The 24014-nt window shown below is 44.9% G+C and overlaps 1 protein-coding gene across 4 annotated transcripts; it reads left to right on the top strand.

The window, feature by feature from the left end:
• The first annotated feature begins 1463 nt into the window (after positions 1-1463).
• BAIAP2L2 (BAR/IMD domain containing adaptor protein 2 like 2) lies at positions 1464-23102 on the top strand. Of its 4 annotated transcripts, none has more exons than XM_080971147.1 (14): positions 1464-2712; positions 4001-4076; positions 5077-5163; positions 6967-7028; positions 8285-8356; positions 9076-9192; positions 10496-10642; positions 12049-12198; positions 13252-13390; positions 14125-14365; positions 15736-15807; positions 16335-16518; positions 19647-19687; positions 22027-23102. In XM_080971147.1, exons 1-14 carry the CDS (start codon positions 2674-2676, stop codon positions 22100-22102), a joined length of 1503 nt encoding a protein of 500 aa, XP_080827273.1. In that variant the 5' UTR covers positions 1464-2673; the 3' UTR covers positions 22103-23102. The 4 variants fall into 4 exon arrangements, with proteins under 4 accessions (XP_080827273.1, XP_080827272.1, XP_080827271.1 ...); XM_080971146.1 differs by having other exon boundaries at positions 2905-4076; XM_080971145.1 differs by having other exon boundaries at positions 1464-4076.
• Positions 23103-24014: the final 912 nt, after the last annotated feature.

Genomic DNA, 24014 nt, shown 5'->3' with positions numbered 1-24014 from the left:
TAATACCGCTTGAAGGGCTGTAGCTTGGTGGCAGAGGGTTTGCTTTGGATGCAGAAGTTCCAGGTTCAATTCCCAGCATCTCTAGGTGCGACTGGGAGAGACCTCTTGCCTGAAATCCTGGAGAGCTGCTGCCAGACAGTGTAGACAGTACTGAGCTTAGATGGACCAATTGGTCTGACTTGTATAATGCAGCTTCCTCTGTTTCTGTGTTCCAAGTGTGAGACTCTCTTCTCTGCAAAGGAGCAAGTAGTTGTCATGGACGGTGCGAGCTCCTTTATGAAAGACCATGAGAAAGGCATTGCTGGTTCAGTCCCGTGCTCCAACTGAAGTCCGCACCCAAAACCGTAATTGAGACAGTTGCCCCCTCTGTGCTCTCAGTAGCTGGCAGCACCCACAGCTTTCTCTCTCTCTCTCTCTCTTTTCTTTTCCTTGTACAGAAGATCACTTTATATGTAACTGTCCAATAGCAGGCCTACAGCTCGCCAGTTTATAGCGACCGCCTATAGACTGTTTGGGTGAACAGCATACGAGTATTCAGGAGGAAATGGGCTAAGGTGATGGAGCTGCCGGTGGGAGGTGCATCTAAATGACTTGGAATGGAGGACTGAGATGAAAGCAAAATCTGATCTTGAATCTCATCTAGGTCAGCTTTTTCCAAAGCTGGAGTCATATTTTCATATGGAGATTTCAGCAATGTGATTCTGCCATTTGCTGTTGACACTCAGAATCACTTCCAATGTTTGACCCTTTGGATTAAATGCAAGATCCAGTATATGCATACATGATCCTTTAGCAAATCTGTTTGTACAAACCACCACTACTTGCTTTAGAGCAGGAGTGGGGAACTAGAAACACTTCATTATTTTTTTTAAATGATATTTATTAAAGTTTCAGATAAAAAGACACATCAATAAAAAAGAACTTAAAAGTAAAAAGAAAAATACACAATACAAAATACACAAAAAAAATATAAAAAAGAAAAAACAATTAAAAAGAAATCCATCTTTTCATCACTACTTTTGAATTTACTTATTTTCTGGACCTCCTCATACCTCCCTCTTTTGTATTCCAATTCAGTTTGTTTGTCCAGCAATTCCTTTCCCTCTTTTTTAATCCCAATCCTTAATCTTGATATAATATAACATTAAATTTTTATCTATTAATAGCCAATTTTCCATTCTTTTAAACTTTTTATCCCTAATCCTTAATTTTAATCTGTATATAACTTTTAAGCCTGTGCAGCTAGAAGCCACTTAATTTCAGTCCATCATCACTCTAACATTCTTTAATTTTGCAATATTTCTGTAGGTAGTCTTTAAATTTCTTCCAATCTTCTTCCACCGACTCTTCTCCCTGGTCACGGATTCTGCCAGCCATTTCCGCCAATTCCATATAGTCCATCAATTTCATCTGCCATTCCTTCAGATGTTGCTGGACTACAATGCCCGTCATTCCTGCCCACTGGCCATACTGGCCAAGGCTGATGGGAGTCCAATGACAGTGGGCTACAGATTTTCCCCATCCCTCCTTTAGAGCACAGTGACCAAGGGCTGGGATGTAATGAGGCTGAGGTCCAACACAAACTTGTATGCACTTAAGCTCATTGGCTCGTATTTGACTTCGCTTTGGTGTTTTTCTTCCATGCTAGCACCCTTGGCTCCCCCGCCCTTGTGTTAGGTGCCTTGCAATGACAAATGTCATGTGTGAATTTGGCCATCATGGATATTGCGGCAACACCTTCACCAGGGGCTGCTATCCATAGGAATTGCTAGTGGACATACCTGTTCATAGCTTGGCTAACTTGTGAATGTTAAAATTGAGTTTCAGCATTAGAACTGCATAAAAAAGTGGGGAAATGTGGCAAGGCAACAAAATCTCACCACTTTTGAAGTTAGCACTTTATCAAGTTGCAGCACTGACATCGTGGTTATCCATGTTGGGGTCCCTCCCTGCATGAACCGTAACCCCCAGATTCTCACCTTGCTTCCTTTTTTAAGGTTAAGTTTCTAGCATTTGTAGACCCTGAAGTATGAGAAAAAATGTACATATACCAATCTTTTCATTTTTAATGGGAAATTTGCCTTCTCCCCGCTTTCAGTATTTTACTCCTTGCTCATGGACACTCCCTCCTAAATATTCCTATGGATACCCATGTCTGTAACATTGGTTCTAGAACCACATCAAAGAGATTGGAACATCTGTGGACAACAGCGGATGACAAAGTCGGACATTTACAGTATAGCTGATCCCTATGCATTCTATATTTCAAGAGATAGGCATGTTGTGGGTGGGTGACAGCCTTATGCAGTTGTTTCACCCAAGACGACAGCCAACTCGATCATAAAGAGCTATGCAGGGAGCTGTATATTGAAACGGGCAATAAATAATTGAGGGTGAAGTCACATGACCTTCATGGTTATAGCAGGATTCCTCCCTACCTGGTATCTGGTTACACTTAAGGATCAAGTTCTAACATCCTGGCTGGTGAATTATTAAACCCCCACTAGCCGCGTTTTTCTTTTCAAAGTAAGTGTGCCGTCTCTTCTGTGGTGTTGGAGAGGAGGCTAAGGGTGTGTGGAACTGGATTAATACATGTTCCTGAGGACTGTAGACCTTCTCAACATTTCCGATCCTTGGGAGGAACTCTCGGGTCGTTGTTAAACACTCGAGGGTATGGAGCAGTCCTACAGATCTACCATCTCTATCTACAAGGTGAGGCTTGGTTCCTTGTGTGCGTGTTCTGGAACATAAGAACTACCATGGATTGGCTGAAGGAAATGTGAATTAGAAAGACTTTCCTTAATGAGGGGTTGCACAAGAGAGGGATAAAAAGGAACCAAAGATCTGGCACTGGGGGAAAAATAAATAGGGAAATTTGCTTGATTCTTAACATCTCTGATCCAGATCTCAGACGGCACACATTCAAGGGATATGGATTTTGAACCCGGAACAGGCAGCCGTTACAATCTGTGACAGCACAAACCACGTGGCACTTGCACTGAAAGAGGCTCTTAACCTGATCAGGTTTGCGGACAAATTGATAGCTGCTTCACCCTTTATGTAGCATTAATATTCACTGCCATTATACTAGAGTTTCCAAGCAAGCATGGAGTGACTGGAGGTGGGCGCGCTTCCTAAATACTCCTGGCTGTGTCCTAGAGAGCTCTCAAGCCACAGGCCCCAAGAGGGGTACACAGCATGTTTCAGAACATGCCACTGCCTTTCACTCTGGTGTAGTCATGACAGTCACGATTGCTGCATAATATGTAAAGTGGCTCTCTTTAAGGTGGAAGAAGCAGAAGCTGATGTCCTGCTTTTTACTGTTTAACACAAGGCTCACATGGGACTCTTTTCGTAAGGGAATTAGATCCAATTCAAGACAGACTTGGACTTCAGGCTTAAAGATGCCGCACATGAGAGAGGCAGCAGCAGAGGAGATGCCAGGGTGGGCGATATCTGAAAAGAAGAAAGTTGCTATCTAGCAATGGACATAACACGTCTATTCTTTGCATTTCAATAATCCTGGGAGACATTTGCTATTTCTACACTATTTGGCCCAGCTGAGCTGAAACAGTTAGTTGCAGGCGAGAATCTGTTGTTTTAAGTTTAGAACAGAGTTCTATCTTACTTGCCTTTCCTCTACATGGAAAAGCCTCCAGTGCTGATCATTTTGGTAGTCTTCCTCTGAATTTTTCGCAACTCTACAATAGCCTGTTCCCCAAAGTGGGTGTTTCCAATTTGCTGCCAAGATTAGGGAAGCCAATGAGGTGCCTTTCTGTTTTCACTGGACTCCAGCTCACATCAGCCCAGCCAGCATGGCCAAGGATCATGGATGATGGGAGCTGGAGTCCAGCAACATCTGGCAGGCACCACATTGGCTACCCCTGCCATAGGGAGTGTTTCCACCAAAAAGGTTTCCTCGGGTGATTTGAGAGCCATGCTAATATGCTGTTGTTTGTGTTTATTTTTTAAATCCTTCCTTCACGCGGATGGTTCACAGAGCATCCTGGAACAGTTTAACCCAGCTCTGGAGAATCTGGTCTACCTGGGTAACAAGTATGTGCAGGCTTTCCATGGTGAGTGGCGATGTTAACTGACTGTCTGCAGGTGAGAGGTGAATATCTGTGTCCACCGTGTTGGCCCATCAGCCCTATGGAGATGTTTGATGTACACCTGGGGCTATGACGAAACTAAGATTGTGGCTGTTGACTTTGCCTCCTCAACATGCCCAAGGACCACATGTAGAGAAGAACACCTGCACAAGGTCACTTGTGTACAGTAGTCATAATAATAATAATAATAATAATAATAATAATAATAATAATTTATTTGTACCCTGCCCACCTGACTGGGTTTCCCCAGCCACTTTGGGCGACCTCCAACAAAGATTAAAAATGCATTAAAATGTCACACAGAAAAAACTTCCTTGATGTCTTCAGATGTCTTCTAAATGTCAGGTAATTGTTTATCTCTTTGACATCTGATGGGAGGGCATTCCACAGGGCAGGCACCACTACCAAGAAGTCCCTCTGCCTGGTTCCCTGTAGCTTTGCTTCTTGCAGTGAGGGAATTGCCAGAAGGCCCTCGGCACTGGACCTCTGTGCCCAGGCGGAACGATGGGGGTGGAGATGCTCCTTCAGGTATACTGGGTATACTCCTTCAGGTATACAGTAGACATGAACTGCATATGTAGTACACATGTAACATACCAAGCACACAACTGATGCCATTGTATATACAGTAATCTCCAGTGCTCGACCTATGGTGTCCTTGAGGGAGGAGTCAGCAAGTCTAATCAGAAGCCCATCCTCCTTGCTCCTATGCCAGCTGTCCCAACAGCAACTGGAAGACACCCAGTCTGGCAAGGCTTTCACGGGGGGTTCTGGGTTCTGCTGACAAGTCTTCTGAAGATGGTGGAAGGAAGTGAGGAGGGGTGAGCCACGGAGGGTGGCAGCAAATGGAAGAGAGCAGAAATGGAGAGCAAAGGGGAGGAACTGTGAAGGAGGAGCAAAAAAGATGAGGAGTTGCAGGCAGGGAGAGGAAGCCTCCTAATTCTCCTCTTTGAAATTTCTGCAGCGTTATCCGAGGCTGCCGATGTCTATTTTACAGCAATCCAAAAGATTGGGGAGCAAGCCCTGCAGAGCTCTACTTCGCAAATATTGGGTAAGATTCCTGCTGCTGCACTCTTCTCTTCTGCAGGTCCAAGACCCCTTAAGTGGTGGGAGCAGGAGTTGCCCCCACATATTTTCCTGGCAGCATTCCTGTGTTTGTTAAGAGGGGAGGGGGTGTTACTGGGTTGTTGTTTTTATTGTGATGATATATATTGTGGTTTTATATTTTGATTTTGTTCTGTGAACCGCCCTGAGACCTCTGGGTATAGGGCGGTATATAAATTCAATCAGTCAATAAAAAATAAGAGCTGCAGAATGTTATCTAGTCTAGAGATGAAACTGTCCTGTTGTATTCCTATAATTTTATAAGACTGAATGCAAGAAGAGCCCTGCTGGATCAGGCCCAATTGCCCATCTGGTCCAGCATCCCTGTTCTCATGGTGGCCAACCAGATCAAGCAGGACTCAAGGGCCACAGTGCTCCCCCAATGGGATATCCAGCAACTCATATTCAAAGGTTTGCTGCCTCGCACAGTGGAGGCCTTAGAGGTCTTGGGCAGAGTTTGGGTTTGCATGTCACATTAAAACATAGTTTAAAAGAAATGATGGTTTAACAGGAGTGTGCAGTGTGCACTGAAAAATTCTCGCTTTGTTCCTGCTACTTTCATGCTGCTGGGAATCCAGCCAGAGCCTAGTTTGTTGTGTCACCTGAACCTTGGTTATCACTTGTGATTTGTTTACAGAGAAACAAACCACAAGCCTGGGTCTGGACATCGCAGCAAGCCAGACTCTGGCTTGTTTCCCGGTAGCAGACCAGGAGAGGAGCGGAGAGAAAACGTTTTGGCAGTGTTCACCACGAAGCTCCATGGCCATGTGAAACCATAGTTCATTTTTCACTCTTGCTTGAGGCAGAAATCAGAAGAGAACTGTTTGTAATAAATGCATTCTTTGAGTGAATGCTGGACTTCTTGTTCTTTTTTATTTTATTTTACAGTAAACAAAAAAACAAAAACAAATGAAACATCAAGCTAAAAGTAATTATAAAAACAGTAATAAGAACAAGAAAAATAACATTGCAATATATATAATATAAATATAAATAATATACTTATAAATGTTCATAGAAAGCTTAAAAAAAGAATTCATAGTGCAAAATATATTCCATAGTGGAATACAAGGTTCATATTTAAACCAAACAGATAGAATAATAATGAATGGGCTTATATTCAAATGGCATGTGAGAAATATAAGATGCTTTTTTAGAGTCTTGTGTGAAAATATCCTACAGAGCAACAGAATGTTTCACATTCCACTTTACTTCTTCTTCATCCGCTCATGTAGTTCAGAAATTTTTAACCTGGTTTTCAACTAGAAACTCAATTTTTAAGACAGCTAAAAAGAAAATTAGCTCCACCCTCCATACCTTTGGTTTAACTTCAAACAGTGCAATCTTACACACATTGATTCATAAGTAAGCCTCAGCAGGAGTCAAACAGGACTTTCCCTAGATTGCATTCTGAATCGCTTCTCACAGACTTTTCATACAGGTTATCAAAGTAATTATAATAACTGAACTTTTGTTCCAAGATAACACTTTGCATAAGGTCATATATCACTGGCACTTGGATAATAGGTCATTTATTGTTTTCAGTATATAGTGTGTTTGATAATTTCTGTAGTGACTTTTAGAGGGCAAAGTTCCTCATCAGTCTTTATCTAACCTTAAATACATTCTTCCTCATGTCACCCTGTCAGAACAGGATGCTGGACTAGACGGGACTTTGGCCTGATCCAGCAGGGCGTGTCTTTTGTTCAAGAATTTTACAAAGAATTCTCTTTTTCTTTCTTCCTCGAAGGTGAAATCTTGATACAGATGTCTGACACCCAAATTAACTTGAACCGCAAGCTGGAAGCAGTCGTGAGTATCTGGGAGGGACATTTGTGCAATAATGGGAGGTTGTATAGGGAAATAGCCAAGTCTCATGCTTGTGATTCTAACATGGTGGTTGAGTTTCATGTGTGTAATAGAAAGGAGAATTAATTTTCCTCTTGCTTTGCTTGCCTGTTACTCACATTTTGTCCATGCACAAGGAATAACATTATGTGTGAGTCTGCACAGTACATGTTTGCAGCTGCTTGCCTCTATTTTTATTTATATAGTTATGCTTAGATAGATTTGCATATATGCTCAGTCATAAAACTCTCTAAGCAGTGTAGAACAAGTAAAAATATAGGTATCTAGAATACATATCTATGGACTTGCTGAAATAAAGCTTTTGGCTGATGTCTAAAACGATATTGGGTGGCTGTCAACCTAACATCAATAGGCAGGGATGGTCTCTGTAAAGTGGGGCACGTCGTGTGGCTCTCCTAATCTAGCTCTATATTAGAGGCTAGTCTACAATCACAGTTCTCCAGGGTTCAGGGATGAATGGATCTGTCAATTTCAGCTTCTCTCAGTTTTCCATCCCTGCCTCTAATCTTTCAGTTCTTCACATTTCCACATCCGTTTGAGATTTTTAAAAAGTAATCATGAAAATTCACCAGCATTTTAGTGCATTTTCTTTCCTAATATCCACATCTGTATGCAATATCTTCTCATGTCTATATTTTTGCAAAGCATTTCCCCCTAATACAATGAATTTCTCTGTGCTGTTTTGGCTAAGATATGCATTTTTAATGCACGCTTGAGCCCAGTATATGCATTTTTGTACACATTACTTGACTGGAGTTCTGCACTGCAAAATTTAGAGAAGTGTGAATTTTGAAGGATGGCTGTGTTTTGTTTTTTGGGTTGTTTCAGAAAGTGAGAATTAGGCCGAATTGCCTTTATATTTCAAATGAATCACATTTCTTCCCCATCCCTAGCTGAACCATACTCGGTCTTCTGAGCTCTGCTAATAATTAGGAACATAGGGATCTGCTCATGTTCAGACTATTTGTCCATTTAGTCCAGTGTTGTCTACTCTGGCAACATTTCTCCAGGGTCTCAGGCAGAGGAGGGTCTTCCCCATCACTTGTTATTTTGAAACTGGAGATGCTGGTGATCATCTGCATGCAAAGCATGTTCTCTCTACCACTGGGCTAGGAGGGCTTTCCCACTTAATGCCCAGTTTTTTGAGCCAGGTGAGGGATGCTGAATTGGTTCCTAACAACTTCCTCTTCTCTGAGCAGGCGCAGACCTTCCATGCAGATTTGCTGCAGCACATGGAGAAGAACACTAAGCTGGATGTACAGTTCATCAATGTAAGTGCCTGTCTCGCCCTTGTCTTCCCCTTTGAGTCATCCCTTTGGCTCCTGAAAGGTCTTGGCCTTGCACACAGCACTGTAACACAGAATAGCAGAATAATGTGCTGAGAGCTGCCAGGAGACCCCTATCAGAGAGCTATGACTTCCAGAGTCGTTTAACAATAAATTCCAGGGAACAGGGGTCTCCTAACAGCTCTCAGCACCTTTAATAGATAACAGTCCCAGGATTCTTGGGGGGAAACCAAGACTGTTTCAAGTGGTATCATAGCACATTAAAAGTATGGTGTGGCTGTGTACCTTGACTCAGGAGCAATGAAAACGTACTTTGTTGTTGTTAAGGTACAGTCAAACCTTACATCCTGAATGCCTCCATTTTGGAACTTTTCGGCTCCCGAACACTGAAAACCCGGAAGTAAACGCTCCGGTTTCCGAATGTTTTTTGGAAGCTGAACATCCGACACAGCTTCTGCTTGAGTGCAGGAAGCTCCGGCAACCAGTTGGAAGACACGCCTCAGTTGTCGAACATTTTGGAAGCCAAATGGGCTTCCAGAACGGATTATGTTTGACAACCGAGGTTTGACTGTATTCAAATTTATTTCAGCAAACTATTGTGCAGGGACTGAATCTTACCCCCACTTTTTTTCTTAGCCAGGAGTTCAGGCTTTTGTCTTTAAATGTATATATTTTAAAAATCTTTTCAATGTGCCTGCTCATAGGATAGCCGGCAGCGATATGAGAAGGAACACAGACGCAGAACTGCCAACATAGATAAATGCATTTCGGATCTGTGGAGAATGGAGAGAACGCGAGACAAGAATGTCTGGGAGATGAAGGTGTGGAACAATATGGAGGCTGCTTTAAGATGGGTGGCCCCTTGGCACTGCCCAGTCGTTGCTCTTTAGCTGAAAGCCAGGAGTGGAATTGCGATTGGCTTTCCAGACTATTGGGGGGTGTTTTGTGCTTTTAAAGTGCATGCACCCCATTATAGTCTGTCTGCACCAGTGGGTGAGACATAGCTGCTTCGGGTGTTGCCATTTGAAGCTCAGCACTCGTAGTGTAGTGGTTAGGGTGTTGGATTGTGGCCTGGGAGACCAGGGTTCAAATCCCCAGTCAGTCATGAAGCTCACTTAGGTGACCATGGGCCAGCCACTGCCTCTCAACACAACCTACCTCTCAGAGTTATTGTGAGGACAATTTGGAAAGGGGGAGAGACATATACACCACTTTGAGATCCTTGGAGGAAAGGCGGGAAAGCAAAGCAAAAATAAATAAATACATGGCAGCTAGACTGGTGGCTGGGAGCGGCCGCCAAGGCCATATAACACTGGTCTGGAAAGACCAACACTGGCTCTCAGTACGTTTCCGAGCACAATTCAAAGTGTTGGTGCTGACCTTTAAAGCCCTAAACGGCCTCTGTCCAGTATATCTGAAGGAGCGTCTCCATCTCCATTGTTCTGTCCGGACACTGAGGTCCAGCACTGAGGGCCTTCTGGCAGTTTCCTCGCTACGAGAAGCCACGTTACAGGGAACCAGGTAGAGGGCCTTCTTGGTAGTGGCACCTGCCCTGTAGAATGCCCTCCCACCAAATGTCAAAGAGAAAAATAACTACCAAACATTTAGAAGACATCTGAAGGCAGCCCTGTTTAGGGAAGCTTTTAATGTTTAATAGGTTATTGTATTTTAGTGTTCTGTTGGAAGCCGCCCAGAGTGGCTGGGGAAACCCAGCCAGATGGGCGGGGTATAAAATAAATTACTATTATTATTATGAAGCAAATTGCCTCTGGGTGTGGGGCAAGGAGATGATGAGTTAGTGCCCCTGGGACCCTGGCTTGCCAGTTCACCTACCCAGCAACTGCCACCTGCTCACCCAGCTCCTGTGGCACTTTCCCGCCATTCCTATACCTCACTCTGAGGAAGGGGGTGCCTCTTCAGAATAAGGAATTCTGGGTGAGGTGTCCTGAGAGAGTGCTGCGCTGTTACTGCCATAAAAATTTAAAATTATTAGTTGTTCAACAAAAAAATTAAAAGAGAATTTCTAAAGGGCTGCAGTGAAGCAGCAGGTGTGGGCACACGCCTGGGCCCCAGAGGGCTCACTCTGAGGAAGGCTGACATAGATCCTTCCTCCCCTCACTCCAGGAGAACATGATGCGCTTGCACACCGAGATGCAAGAATTTGTCACTGAGAGCCAGAAGGCTGCTGAGCTTGAGGAGAAACGCCGCTACCGCTTCCTAGCTGAGAAGCACCAGCTACTCTCCAATAACTTCCTGCAGTTCTACACCAGGGTAAGACATATGTAATAAGAGGGAGGTATGTAGGGAAAGGGCGCCTCAGCGTACCCAGATTTGGTGGTGGAGGGGATGGTTTAATTTGGCATTAAAGGAGAAACAGGGAACGCGTGACCCTCCCCAGGCGTTGTTGGACTACAGCTCCCATCATCCTTGATCATTGGCTATTCTGGCTGGGGCCGATGGGAATTGCAGTGGAACAACACCCAGAAGGCCGCAGGTTCCTCATTTGTTGTATTATAGGGAGTCTGGTGAGAAGCCTTCTCTTGGAGGGAACCAAGAGGCTTTCACTATAGCAAGAGACCCCAGTTCCTTACCGTGAATAGCCACAAATCACCCAGTTAATCATAGAATATTAGAATGTACAGTGCTTGAGGAACTCTGAGAACCCTGATTTCCAGATTTCAAAGATATCAAGTTTCTAGCCCTTAAGGAAGCAGCTAAGACATGGGAAATATATGGCTAACATTATTTGCTTGCTAAAAGCTCAGAAACTGGGGAAGGTAGGGAATCCATCGCCAGATGATGAAACGTTAGTACTCAGCACAGCTCCCGGTTTCTCTTCAGTACTAGTTTCCCTGATTTACAAGCTTGTTTCTCACCAACATTTTATGAATGCTGACCTTCCTTGTCTCGGGGCTTATTTTGGTTCCTGTAAAAAGAGCTGGGAGAAAGGAGGGGAAGGAATTCTGCAAAGTCAAATCAAATTGCCTACAAATAACATAACCAACTAGGGACGCAGGTGGCGCTGTGGGTTAAACCACAGAGCCTACGACTTGCCGATCAGAAGGTCGGCAGTTCGAATCCCTGCGACGGGGTGAGCTCCCGTTGTTTGGTCCCAGCTCCTGCCAACCTAGCAGTTCGAAAGCACGTCAAAGTGCAAGTAGATAAATAGGTACCGCTCCAGCGGGAAGGTAAACGGCGTTTCTGTGTGCTGCTCTGGTTCACCAGAAGCGGCTTAGTCATGCTGGCCACATGACCCGGAAGCCGTACGCCGGCTCCCTCAGCCAGGAAATCTAGATGAGCACCGCAACCCCAGAGTCGGTCATGACTGGACCTAATGGTCAGGGGTCCCTTTACCTTTACCTTTAACATAACCAAACACTGCATATTGAACAAACAAGCACCCAGTTTGCATAACTGTATATATTCTAAATGCATTGTTTGGTTTTGTGTCGGAATCTCTTAAATATAGCGTCAAGTGGCCATTTTTACAACTTTACTTGGCAGGCAGAAATTTGTGGGACCTCTTCCATTAGACGAAGATTGGTGGTAGTGGTGATTTCTCCTTGCTGCAATCTTTGGGACTGCTGTTTAGAATAAGATGTGGGTCGCACCTCCTGCTTCCCCCTTTGTCATTATACTTCCCAGACTCTGTTATTGTCTTCCTTCCTCCTGCGAAGGCCTGCGCCATCATTCAGAGCAAGGCACCACTGTGGAAGGAACAGCTGGAAGCCACCCGAAATCCTGCCCCAACCTCGCTCAGCAGCACAACGCTCAGCCCGGGTCATCCATCTGGCTCTCTGGCTCCTGCTCCTTCCCATCTTGAGATGGTAAGAAGATGAAAGGAACCTTGGGCAGGAAGGGTTTATGAAACGAGGCACACCTGGGGTATAATTACCAAAGTTAGCCATTGGGCTACTGTGTGCAGTTGTCTGGTCAGTCTCAAGGAGGATATCCCAGAACTAGGGAAGGTGCAGAAAAAGGGTAACCCAAGTGGGTTTTTTTTTTGGGGGGGGGGACCAACTTTCTTACCATGAAAGGCTAAATCACGATTGGGGAACCTCAGGCCTGTGGGCCAAATGTGGCCCTCTGGGCCTCTCCATCCGGCCCTGGAAACTATTCCCAAGCCACACACCCTCCCTAGCCATACCCTTCACTGGCCTCATTTCACATCCACCTTGAGTGTTTTTGCCTGTCTGGAATGTTTCCTTGAACTCTATGACTGCGTCTTGCTTTCCCTAGAAGGAGGATGAAGAGGGAGGCGTGTGGGTGCGTGTAGAAACTGTATAAAGGTAAAATGTACACTCATTGCTCCATCAACTTTGGCCTCTGTCCCATCCACAGCTGGCATATGACTCAAGGTGGTTGCCCAGAAGATAATGCCCATCTCAGACTAAAAAACATTCCCCATCCATTGGGGTTTGTGTTTTTGTTTTTAAAGATTACTTAGGCCCATGCATACACCAAACCTTTAAAGTACATTTCCCTTCTCAAAGAATCCCAGGAACTGTTAAGTGGGATTGTAACTGTGTGAGGTACAGTTCCCAGGATCCTTTTTTCCTTTATTTGGGTGCAGAGAGTGTTTTAAAGGTATGCTGCATATGCAACCTAAAAGGGAACGTAATACAAAATTAATAACATTAGGCATGGTGTGGAGAAAATTGGTCGTTTTTATTTTCCCCTTTCATAAAACATGAATTCCCAGCCAGCCACCCAATTAAGTTGATTGGCAGTTCAGGGTTTCTAGTGGTTGTGAACTGGGTGTCTGGCCCAGAGTGTGTCACAGGAGATGACACTATGCCTTAAGGATTGCTTCCAAGGATCTTCTCCCCGGGGATTGCTTTCACAAAGTGTCTGCTCTTCCTCTCATTTCCTTGTTGCAGCCCCAGAGGCCTCTGGCTGATTTCAGTCCAGCGATAGCAGGGCGAAGCGCCAGTCCCTTCCCACAGGAGACGGCAGAAATGTTGCCTGCCTCTCAGCCAGAAACAAGGAGGAGAACCCTGCAAAGAACTCCCTCTATCGGTAAGATATTTCAGGGGAGAGGGAAAATCCTGGGTTCAAGAGGAGTCAGGGTGTCCCGTTTGATAGTGGATGAAGACTCTCCATTCAGAAACATTTTCCCAAGATGCCTTGGAATTCCTGATATATGGGTAGGCATGATGTGTTTAGGTTCATTGGAGACTATTGTGAAGCATAGGACCTGGACGCTTAAGAACCATTGTAGTGTCAAAATTAAGAGTGTTGGACTAAGACTGGCAAAACCCATGTTCAAATCCCCAGTCAGCCACCATTAAGGTGACCTTGGGCCAGCCCTTATCTCTCAAACTAACCTACCAACTAACAACCAGTGTGGTTGTGAGAATACAATGGTTGGAGGAGGAGAGAATCATGTATGCCACAATGATCTCTATAGAGGAAATGTGGCATTACATATATGAGAGACAAATATGGCAGTTTATCTAATCCATAGACCAAGGATGAGGAACTTGGGGTCCTCTAGATGTTGTTGGACTCCAGCCCCCATCAGCCCCAACCATCATGGCCAATGGCTCCAGATAACTGCAGTTGTTGTCCAACAACATCTGGAAGGCCACAGGTTCTCCACCCCTGCCAAAGACAAAGTCCAGGGTTGTTTTGGGTTTTTTTACAGGTGTCATTTGACCTATTTATGGATAAATTCATGTGAACTATATAGCCCACTTTTCTAGCAAAGCTGGGATCCTCCAAGAGATCTTGCCTCTCATAATTTCTTGCAGGCTCTGTTTCCACCGGCCAACGTTCTCGTTCCAGCTCCTTTGGGGAGCAGGCAGCAGGAAGAGCAGAAGCTGGGGGCAAAGAGGGGAGCAGCAACAGCGTGCTGAGAGTCCAAGCCATAGCCCCCCACTCTGCTGGTTCCAACCGGACCCTTTTGCAGTTCAGCATTGGAGATATAGTCACCGTGCTGATACCAGAAGCACAAAATGGCTGGCTGTATGGCAAGCTGGAAGGTACATCCACGTAAGTCTGCTCAGACATGGATCTGTGAGAGTACAGTAATAGGTTGAGGAGGTTCTTGGCTTTTAGGGCACTGGACCACGTATTGAAATTTGTATCATGCTTCTGAATTTATGCACACCACACATGCTTTTCTTTGACTTGGAGCTTATCTAGGGGATCAGGTCAGATTGGGGCTATTGCACTTTACAGCCTCTGGACGCGGGTGGCGCTGTGATCTAAACCACTGAGCCTCTTGGGCTTGCCAATTGCATGGTTGGCGGTTCGAATCCCCACTAAGCTCCCGTTGCTCTGTCCCAGTTCCTACCAACCTAGCAGCTCGAAGGCACACCAGTGCATGTAGATAAATAGGTGCCGCTGTGGCAGGAAGGTAAATGGCATTTCCATGCGCTCTGGCTTCCATCACGGTGTTCCATTGCACCAGAAGCGGTTTAGGCATGCTGGCCACATGACCTGGAAAGCTGTCTGTGGACAAACACCAGCTCCCTCGGCCTGAAAGTGAGATGATCGCTGCAACCCCATAGTCACCTTTGACTGGACTTAACTGTCCAGGGGTCCTTTACCTGGACCTTTTACCTTTTTACAGCCTCTGGAGTAAGCGTAGGGAACCTTTTTGACCTGCTGTATGAGATCTTTATCTCCCCACCATCCTAGTTTTTTCAAGGATCGGCTGTATGAACAACCAACCAGCCACATCTCTATCTGACCCACTTCTGAAGTCAGTGTGAGGCAGGTGTGTGTGGTTTGGGGGGAAATGGCCTTGCAGGGAAGGCCTAGCATGCCGAATTTCACCCATGGGTTCATCATCCTTGCTTTACAAGAAGGAAGGGGAATCTGTGACTCTTCAGAAGTTGTTGGATTCCAACTCCCATCAGCCCCGGCCAGCATGACCCAATGGTCAGGGATGATGGGTCTGGTAGTACAACAACATGTGGAGGGCCACAGATTCCCCATTCCTGCTTTATAGGATAGTCCTAGATAGCCCCATGTGGGGAAAGGGAGAGTCAATGACAGTTTACCATTGTAAATTTACCTTTATACTTTCGTTTTGCTGCCTGGGAATGTATTTATAAGAGCAAGTAAATATGGAGGAATTATAGTGATTTCTCCAGGTCCAGGTTCCTGAGTCTTAAAAACAAAACAAAACATCTAAACTTTGTGCAAGAGATTCAGACCTTTGGATCGTCACAGCATCTCATCAGTTCAGTCTCATTAAATGCAGAATGAGAGCAGGGCTCCTAGACCTGTAATTAATAACTGTATCTTCTGTATCCCTTATATTATAGAGAGCCTGAGGAGCTAACTTCCCATGATAAAAGGTGTGGCAACAATGGACATAAAAAGTGACTGTTGTCATGTGCTTTTGGTTTCAGGAGTGGCTGGTTTCCTGAAGCTTTCGTGAAGCCACTGAAGGAGGCGAGAGACCCTGAGGAGACCACCCCCAGGTGCTGTGAACCTGAGTTGCATCCATGGTGATATTCATACATGCTGTTCTTTGCTCTTGGGCAAAGCCTTGTTGAATGTGCCCCCATAAATTAACTCATGGATTGAAATAAGTTTAAAAAGCAGCAAATATATACAGCTAGCATCAAAAGCAAAACAGGTCAGCCAAAGCTGAAAAGACTGGAGAAATGGGAAATAGAAGTTTTTGCTCAGCTCTGGAAAGACGTCAGCGGTTGCCCAGCAAGCCTTTCCAGGAAGAACATTGCAAAGCGACTGAAAAGGCTGCCTCCCTGGTGCTTGTTAGGCATGCCATTTATTTATTTGGAGAATTCCTGTGGAATTCTTGGAATAAAATCCTTTGTATGTTCATTAGCCTCTGGCGGGAATTTCAGTGTAAATGCTGGTATATGTGGAGACAGGCGGTCCTTCAGGTACTCTGGCTCCAACCAGTCAAGGCCAAAGAAATAAATAAATGTGCCCCCTGCACCCCAACAGCTTTTGCCAGCCTTTCTTTCCCCTTCCTTCTCAGAATGTTTCCTCTGCGGAGCAGTCGCAGCGTAGACGAGCTCCTGGATCGGCCCAGCACCCCATCGGCCAGCAATTACTGGCACAACCCCAGCAGACCTCAGTCTCCAGGTCCTTCTCCTGCTCTGCTGGGGGCAGGCAGCCGCCGGAGCAGCTCAGCCAGTGCCGCAGCCACCTCAGACTCCAAGGTAAGTGCTTATGCCATTTTGGGGTGTTTGGGAAACCTGTTTGGGGGTTGGGAGACAGGAACAGAGCAATAGATTTGGATGAATTAATGATGCACAACAGGGTTGAGGAACTTGTGGCCCTTCAGAGGTTGTTGGGCTCCCACTCCAGCCTAAGGTTCCCAGATTTTTTTCAATGAATCCTTAACCAACCAGTTTCCAGGATTCTTTGGGGAAGCCATATTCAATAGATGTGCTTTAAATGTATAGTATGGACCTGCCTGCAGCATAACATGAGTGAATGGATGTGCATGGTTTTAAAAAGGTAACCAGTGGTCCAAGCAGCAACCACAAAGGGTGTGGAGGGAGAGTTTATTCCTTCTCCTGTTCCTAATGAAAATCATCTCCCCTGAAGCTGCTGTTTGCTTCAGACAGGAAGCATCTGTTGGACCAATGGAGGCTTCCCTTCTGATGCAAACAGGACATGATTTCATTTGTGGAATTAACATGGCATTTAGAAATCCCCTGCAATTCTCTGTTAGACGTCCTAATAGACATCTCAGTACTTCTGCAATTCCTCCCGTTACATCTGCTTATTGTCCTCACTCAGGACAGTCCTTCTCTGAGATGTTCTTCTCTTTCAGTTTACAGTAGCCACCCACAACCTCAAAGGATAGCATCCCATGCCACCCTCATCCATAGCCACCTTGGTCCCTTACTTTGCTACCTAGACAGAGGGAGCATCTCAGTCCCTTCTCTTTCGCTCCCCAGGGTCCCTTCAGTTCACTCCTCTTCTCCATGACATCTCAGCCTGATTTCTGGTGGCTCCGGGGCAGCAGCTCTTTCTGCTAACAGTAGGACGCTGAGTGTTGAACGTGGGCTTGGGTGGGGCCACCTGGCCAACTGATGGAGAAGCCTTCCTTTTCTCTCTTCCTCTGCTGAGCATTATGGAGCGTCTCTTCCAAAGGGGCTGTCTTGGAAGCAAAAGGAAACTAGTGTTGTGGTCTGGCGGATTCTCAGCTTCTAGGAATGGAAAACACAAGGGGGTTGCTGCTTGCTGTGGATTGAGAGTTTGGCCATGTTCACACGAATAGTTACTGCAATTTAACAAATGCACTTTATGAAATAAAAGATGTCCTTTACACTCCCATGTTCATACTGTTACAAAAGTTGGACTCCACTGGAACAGTTGACATGAGGAAAGCACATTGGCTCCCAGTATGTTTTTAAGCACAATTCAAAGTGTTGGTGCAAATATCTGAAGATAGCCCTGTTTAGGGAAGTTTTTAATGTTTGATCTTTTATTGTGTTTTTAATATTCTGTTGGGAGCTGGCCAGAGTGGCTGGGGAAACCCAGACAGATGGGTGGGGTATAAATAATAAATTATTATTATTATTATTATTATTATTATTATTATTATTATTATTAACAACTCCCTGGTTAAAGAAGATTAATAACTTACCCTGCACTGTTAAAAGACAAATACTTCATCTTCCTCTCCTTGGCTGCCAAAGTAGCTCTCAGCAATATTTAATTAATTAATTAATTAATTAATTAATGCTGCTATGACAGGAAGTGCCCAGATGGTACTGGGACCATTTTTTTAAAAAATTGAGAATGACCAGAAAACACAATAATGATTGATTACGGAGCTAAAGCTCAGTTTCAATGCATAGGGGTGTATCCATTGCTGCCTTTCTGCACCCTGAAAATCTACTCCAGAGAGTTGAGGAAATTTGGGAGGGCGCATGCAATGGAGGAAGAGGAAGTCCACAAATGCTGGACACCTTATGCAGCAGGTCTCGGAAGTACCTCTGTCTTGGAGAGCTGTTGCCAGGTAGCATACACTTATGTTGGGCTATGGCGACAAAAGACTCCACCCAGTTTGGCATTTGTGGGCCAACTTGTCATTGAGTCAATAATAATGCATTGGTTGTGGAATTATACTGGACCATCCACACAACGTTCCAGTTGCTCTGTGATTCTTTCCCAGTGTTATTGTATTATGGCCACCTGGCCACTACAGCAAGACAAAAGCAGAGCGAAAATTCAACAACCTTGGAATGTAAAAAGTTACAGAATTTCAGCAGGAAATGCACTGATTGGAAAGAAAGCAGTATGTTTGCCTGGAAATTTATGCAGGCATAATCAGTATTGAAAGTGGAGTCATGTATAACTGTCCTGATCATGAATGCACAAGTCTTCTTACCTTTATACATATGACAGGCAATAGGTATTACAAATAAATAAACAAAATATGAGTAACAGAAGAACATATGCAATGAAAACCAGTCCAACCTCTGGAATAACCACACCTGGAGGGCCTAATGCTGTTTCTTTCTGTTCGTGTGAACACAGCCTTGGGTGTGTTGCTGATGTGTTTAGACAACTAGAGAGCTTGAACAGACGAGAAAGCATTCCCAGGTCACAATCTCCCATGTGTGGAAGATCTGGATTTCGTAAGCTTACCATGTATAGGAGGGATTCTGACATGACTTCCCTTTTCAGACAAGTTTTCTGGACTTGCAGCAGAGGTCCCTTTTGCTCAGATTGGAGGAGGCCATTCTGTGATGAATGAGTCTTGTCATCCGTGTTTCAGTAGGCAAGTCTTTCTTGAGCAGGAGTAGCTAACTTGTGACTGACATTGCTGAACTGTATATCCCATCATTCCCAGACTGCATGGCCAGGGCGATGGGAGCTGGAGTCTAACAATATCTGGAGGTCCAAAGGTTAGCCACTTCTGTTCTACAGGCTTCTTCCTCTTCCCCTGGGGGATGTAACCTCCAATATAGGAATATATGCAAACTGAGCAAGCAAACACACACCCTCAGTAAATTTCATTGCAACAACTGAACAGTAATTTTTTTTTAAAAGCGAAACTATAAACTCTGAACAACCTGGTTTGATATTGAGTGGAATGGATCAGCGAATGTAAATTGGAGGTTGCTTTTTTTAAAAAAATTGGGTTGGATGTGTATTGGATGCGCTTCTGACCTGCTGCCAACCATTAGTGCAGACACCACTTGAACCTGTACATGTCTGTGTGTTTCGCATGTCCCTTCCTTTCTCATTTTGTCTCTGTTGAAAATTCATAAGGTATTGTTTCTCTCAGCCTTCACATTTTTTTCTTTTCTTTTCTTCTTCACTGCAGAAGCCAGCAGGGAGGGAACATCATCCAGAACTGTTTCCCAGGTAAATGTTTGTGTCCTTTTTCTCCTGAACAATATACTCCCTGCATATGTTAAGGCCATTTCTTTTAAGAGATGCTTTTAACTCTATTTATTCGGACTATGTGATGATACCACATCTCACTCACTCATCGGGGCAGGGAGTCGTTTTCAGCTTGAGGGCCACATGGCTTTCTGGGGTCCACATGTTAATGGTAAGTGTGGCCTGTAGACTAGTTTCTACACCCACACACACCTCTAGCCTAGCCTCCTTCCAGGCAAGTGAGTGGCATTATCAGAGCTCAAGAACACATCCCAGTCATGCAAAACACAGCCAAGGAAGGTAGGCAAAGGCTGTGGTCTGGGGAGAAGAGGTGCAGTTTGGGAAGGGATATGGGCTGGGGAGTCTCAAGGGCCAAATGGAAAGAACTAGAGGGCCACATTCAGTCCTTGGGCCTGAGGTTCCCCACCCCTATTACACACATTCAAAGAGTATTATTTTGTCCTCTTAGAGCTACATACCCTCCAACATTTCTACAATGAAATTAGGGACGTCCCATTCCATAATGATAATTTTACTATTTATACCCCACACATCTTACTGGGTTGCTCCAGCCACTCTGGGCACCTTCTAACATATATTAAAAACATTTAACATAAAAAACCCCTTCCCTATACAGGATTGCCTTCAGACAGCTCAAGGGCTGGATAACTCCAATATCCTCCAACATTTCTCCAATGAAAATAGGAACATCCCAAGGAAAAGTGGGACACTGCAGGATCAGATTGGGAACTGGGATGGCTTCTGTAAATGAGGGACGTCCCTGGAAAATAGGGACACTTGGAGGGTCTGGAGTTACAATACCCAACACTTCCCAATGCAGGAGATGTCCAGTTGACCTAATTCAATGGACAGTCCAGTTGACCTAATTCAATGGTGATGTTTGATGATTTATAATGTATATCACGAAAAGATGGACCTCATTCAGATATTCATAGATTAATAGTCTGAGATGAAGGAGCCTTTTGGCTGCCCAGGCAGCAAAGCCTTCAAGCAAACCCTGATCAAAACAGGAATGATCTAGTTCACCATGTTTCCCCATTTCATCTGAACTAGAAAACTACAGTCACCAGCTTTGGAACAAGCCAGGATATTAAAGCACAGTGGTTTGATACCCTGAATTGTTCCAAAACTGTCTAGTAACAATAGTTTCGCTGTTTGGCTAAAACGGAAGCTAAGGTTAATGAGAGACTTCCTGGCTCCCACATGGCTTGTGTAAAGGGGCTTGTTCACATCTAACTTATTAAGCCCAGAATATGATGATGATGATTTATTAAATTTGTATACCACCCTTCATCCGTAGATATCAGGCCTGCTCACAATATAGAATTACAATATTAGAAACATAAAACACATAATAAAAATAAGAATAAAGATAACCCAATAATTCTCCTCCCATAACACATTTAAAAGGGCATCAGAAAAGGCCACAGCAGAAAAGGCCTGTTCTCATGTTGCCACCATATGGACCTCTCGTGGAGGACCCTCAGACGATGATTTCAGGGTCTGGGTAGGTTCATATGGAGAGAGGCGGTCCTTGAGATATTGTGGTCCTGAGTGTCCATCGAAACTAGGACACTCTGTGAAAGACCATATCCATAGCTGTCAACTTACAGATTTGAAAATAAGGGACCAGCAGCCTCGAAAATAAGGGATCAGCAGCCAAAATAAGGGATTTTCCGGGCACAGGTATGTTCGACTTCTGAGCCCCTCCGAGCCAAAGGCAGAAAGCCCAGCCAGCAGCCAAACAAAGCCTCAAGCGGTGGTTCCCACAGCGCAGCAACCCAGCAAAGGGGATGCAGCAAGGAAAACCACCGTCACCTCTCCGCTGGGAAGCGCTGAGCAAAGGCGAGTCCTCAGGCAACGTGGCCGATTTGATCGGCACAAGGCATGCAAGCTCCACCCCCCAGTCGTTCTTAGACTCCTTATTGGGTGAGCAACGCAGCCAAGCAACACAGTTGGAGCCTCCCTCCTCCCTGGCCGGCAGGTAGGGAGGGAGAGGAGCTGCTTCCTTTGAAACCCGGGAAATTTAAGGGACATCATCAATAAGGGACAGGAGCGGGACACGGCACTGGCATAAGGGAGTTTCCCGCCAAATAAGGGACAGTTGACAGCTATGACCATATCTGGTAATATCTGACCATATCTATTAACCTAGTAATTCATCTGACACCAGGCACTTTTCTGAGGACCACAGATTGTATCCAGTGTGTTGGTAGCTTTTATGTTGTGATGGAGTTATGTGGCTGGCTTGAATGTGTTTCCAAAAATTTAATATCCACCTTTCTTTTTCTTCTTCCTAGAGGTACCAATCCTTTTGCTACAGTCAAATTGCGCCCAACGGTGACCAACGACCGATCGGCACCCGTCATCCGGTGAAAGCCAGCTATGGTTTGGGGAGGGTGGGTGGCTTGCACAGAAAGTTGTCCTGGACAACCCTTCTCATCTCTGAGCTCAGGCTGTCATTATCTTGGGGAAGCTGTTTCTCCCCAAGTGGCCAGTCTGAGTGGAGGGCAATTCTTTAGCCTCCTTTTCCATGTCTGCTCATGTTGTAGTGGTCAATAGGTCCCGAGGTCATTTTGTTTTGTTCTTTTAAGGCTCCCCCCCCCATCTGTGCAAAAGGTGCGTTTCTTTCCCATTTGTAGCGTGCATTTTGCCAGGTTGTGCTCTGCGCTACAATTTCCCTGCAAACTTTGTGCAAACGGGTGAGGATGACCGTGAACAGGCTGTCTGGAAGTGACTTTGGACTGGGCAGAGAAACAACTGCTTCAGTCTGAAGATCGAGAGACATTACAGCAGAGAGCAGTCATCTGGTGTAGGACATAAGTAGGGCACTCTAGGAAGAGCCCTCAGAACGAGTCTGTGGAAAAGCCTTCAGAAATCTTCTGCTGGATACTTGGTTGATTTCATGCCCACACGGACAGCTCAGGAGATACTGGTCAACATGTTATAATCCAAGCCAGTCATGACTGCCATACAAAACATCTTGTTCTAAAACCATTGAGGGGCACCATTAATGTTCAATGGTCAGCCAGTAAATCTATGTGGAAGTCGGTCTTGAGAGACTGTCATGTAAACTTCCTTGCTCAGGTAACTTGCAGAATTGTCTGCTCCTCACCGCTGGTAGATTTAAAAGGCATCCTTGTTTGAAGACGCCTGGATTTCCTCTCCCACACCCATTCATCACAGACCACTGTGCTACCAGTTTTGATAAGCACAACTGGGAATAGTTCTAAAATTGCTGAGGAGAGCTAGCTGAACTGCATTATTTCACACACACCCAATATGTTTCTGTAAGTAGCACTAACAGAAATGGGGTTTTTTTTTGGGGGGGGGAGAAAGAAAAGAAAGAAAGAATAAAGTAAGAAATAAATAAACATCTCCTTTGGGTTGTGAAGTTCATATTTCAAGCGTGCCTTTTGATAGGGGAGGGCAGACACACTTCACGGAAAACAAAAGGGAAGAGCAAGTTGCAGTTGTTGGAGATCTTTCCTTTTCACCTTCGCTACTTCACTTTGCAAAGTGGTATTATCTCAAGGCAAATGTATCAATGTTCACAGAACTAAGAGGTTAGGAGGAAATGCAGGATTGTCGCCTTCCTCCCATGCAAGTTGATTTGCCAGTTCTTTATTTCCCTTGCCTCTTGTCTCCTAAATAATCATTGAATCATAGAATCATAGAATCATAGAGTTGGAAGAGACCACAAGGGCCATCGAGTCCAACCCCCTGCCAAGCAGGAAACACCATCAGAGCACTCCTGACATATGGTTGTCAAGCCTCTGCTTAAAGACCTCCAAAGAAGGAGACTCCACCACACTCCTTGGCAGCAAATTCCACTGTCGAACAGCTCTCACTGTCAGGAAGTTCTTCCTAATGTTAACCCGATAAGATGCAATGGGATGGTGATTTTGAAGAGGGTGAAACATGCAGCCAGATTTCCTGCGTGCCCAGCTGCTTCCTCCATCTCACACTTCACTCAGACCCTCAGACACCCTGCCAATCAACAGTACAGTACAGTCATATCTTGCATGAAATTAACTTGCACAATTTCAAACTTGTGTGGTTGAAATAGCTCAGATTAAGAGTCAGAGTTCAGGAAAGCTTGGGGAAAACATGTAAGTTTTAATGGGCAATTTGAAGGTCGTCACTGCCACTGACTCACAAATTACCTGAGGGAGGCCACTGAGGGGGGGGGGTGTGATTTCACCAAAGAGGCCTGCTTTTGTGTTGTCACCAAGAGACAATCTGCTGGTCATAGAAACATCATCAGGGTAAATTTCAGAAGATCTAA

Source organism: Podarcis pityusensis (assembly GCF_964106645.2).
Source record: "Podarcis pityusensis genome assembly, chromosome: 10".
Taxonomy (NCBI): domain Eukaryota; kingdom Metazoa; phylum Chordata; class Lepidosauria; order Squamata; family Lacertidae; genus Podarcis; species Podarcis pityusensis.
The sequence above is the reverse complement of the archived record's forward strand: the minus strand, read 5'-3'. Positions and strand labels throughout refer to the sequence as shown.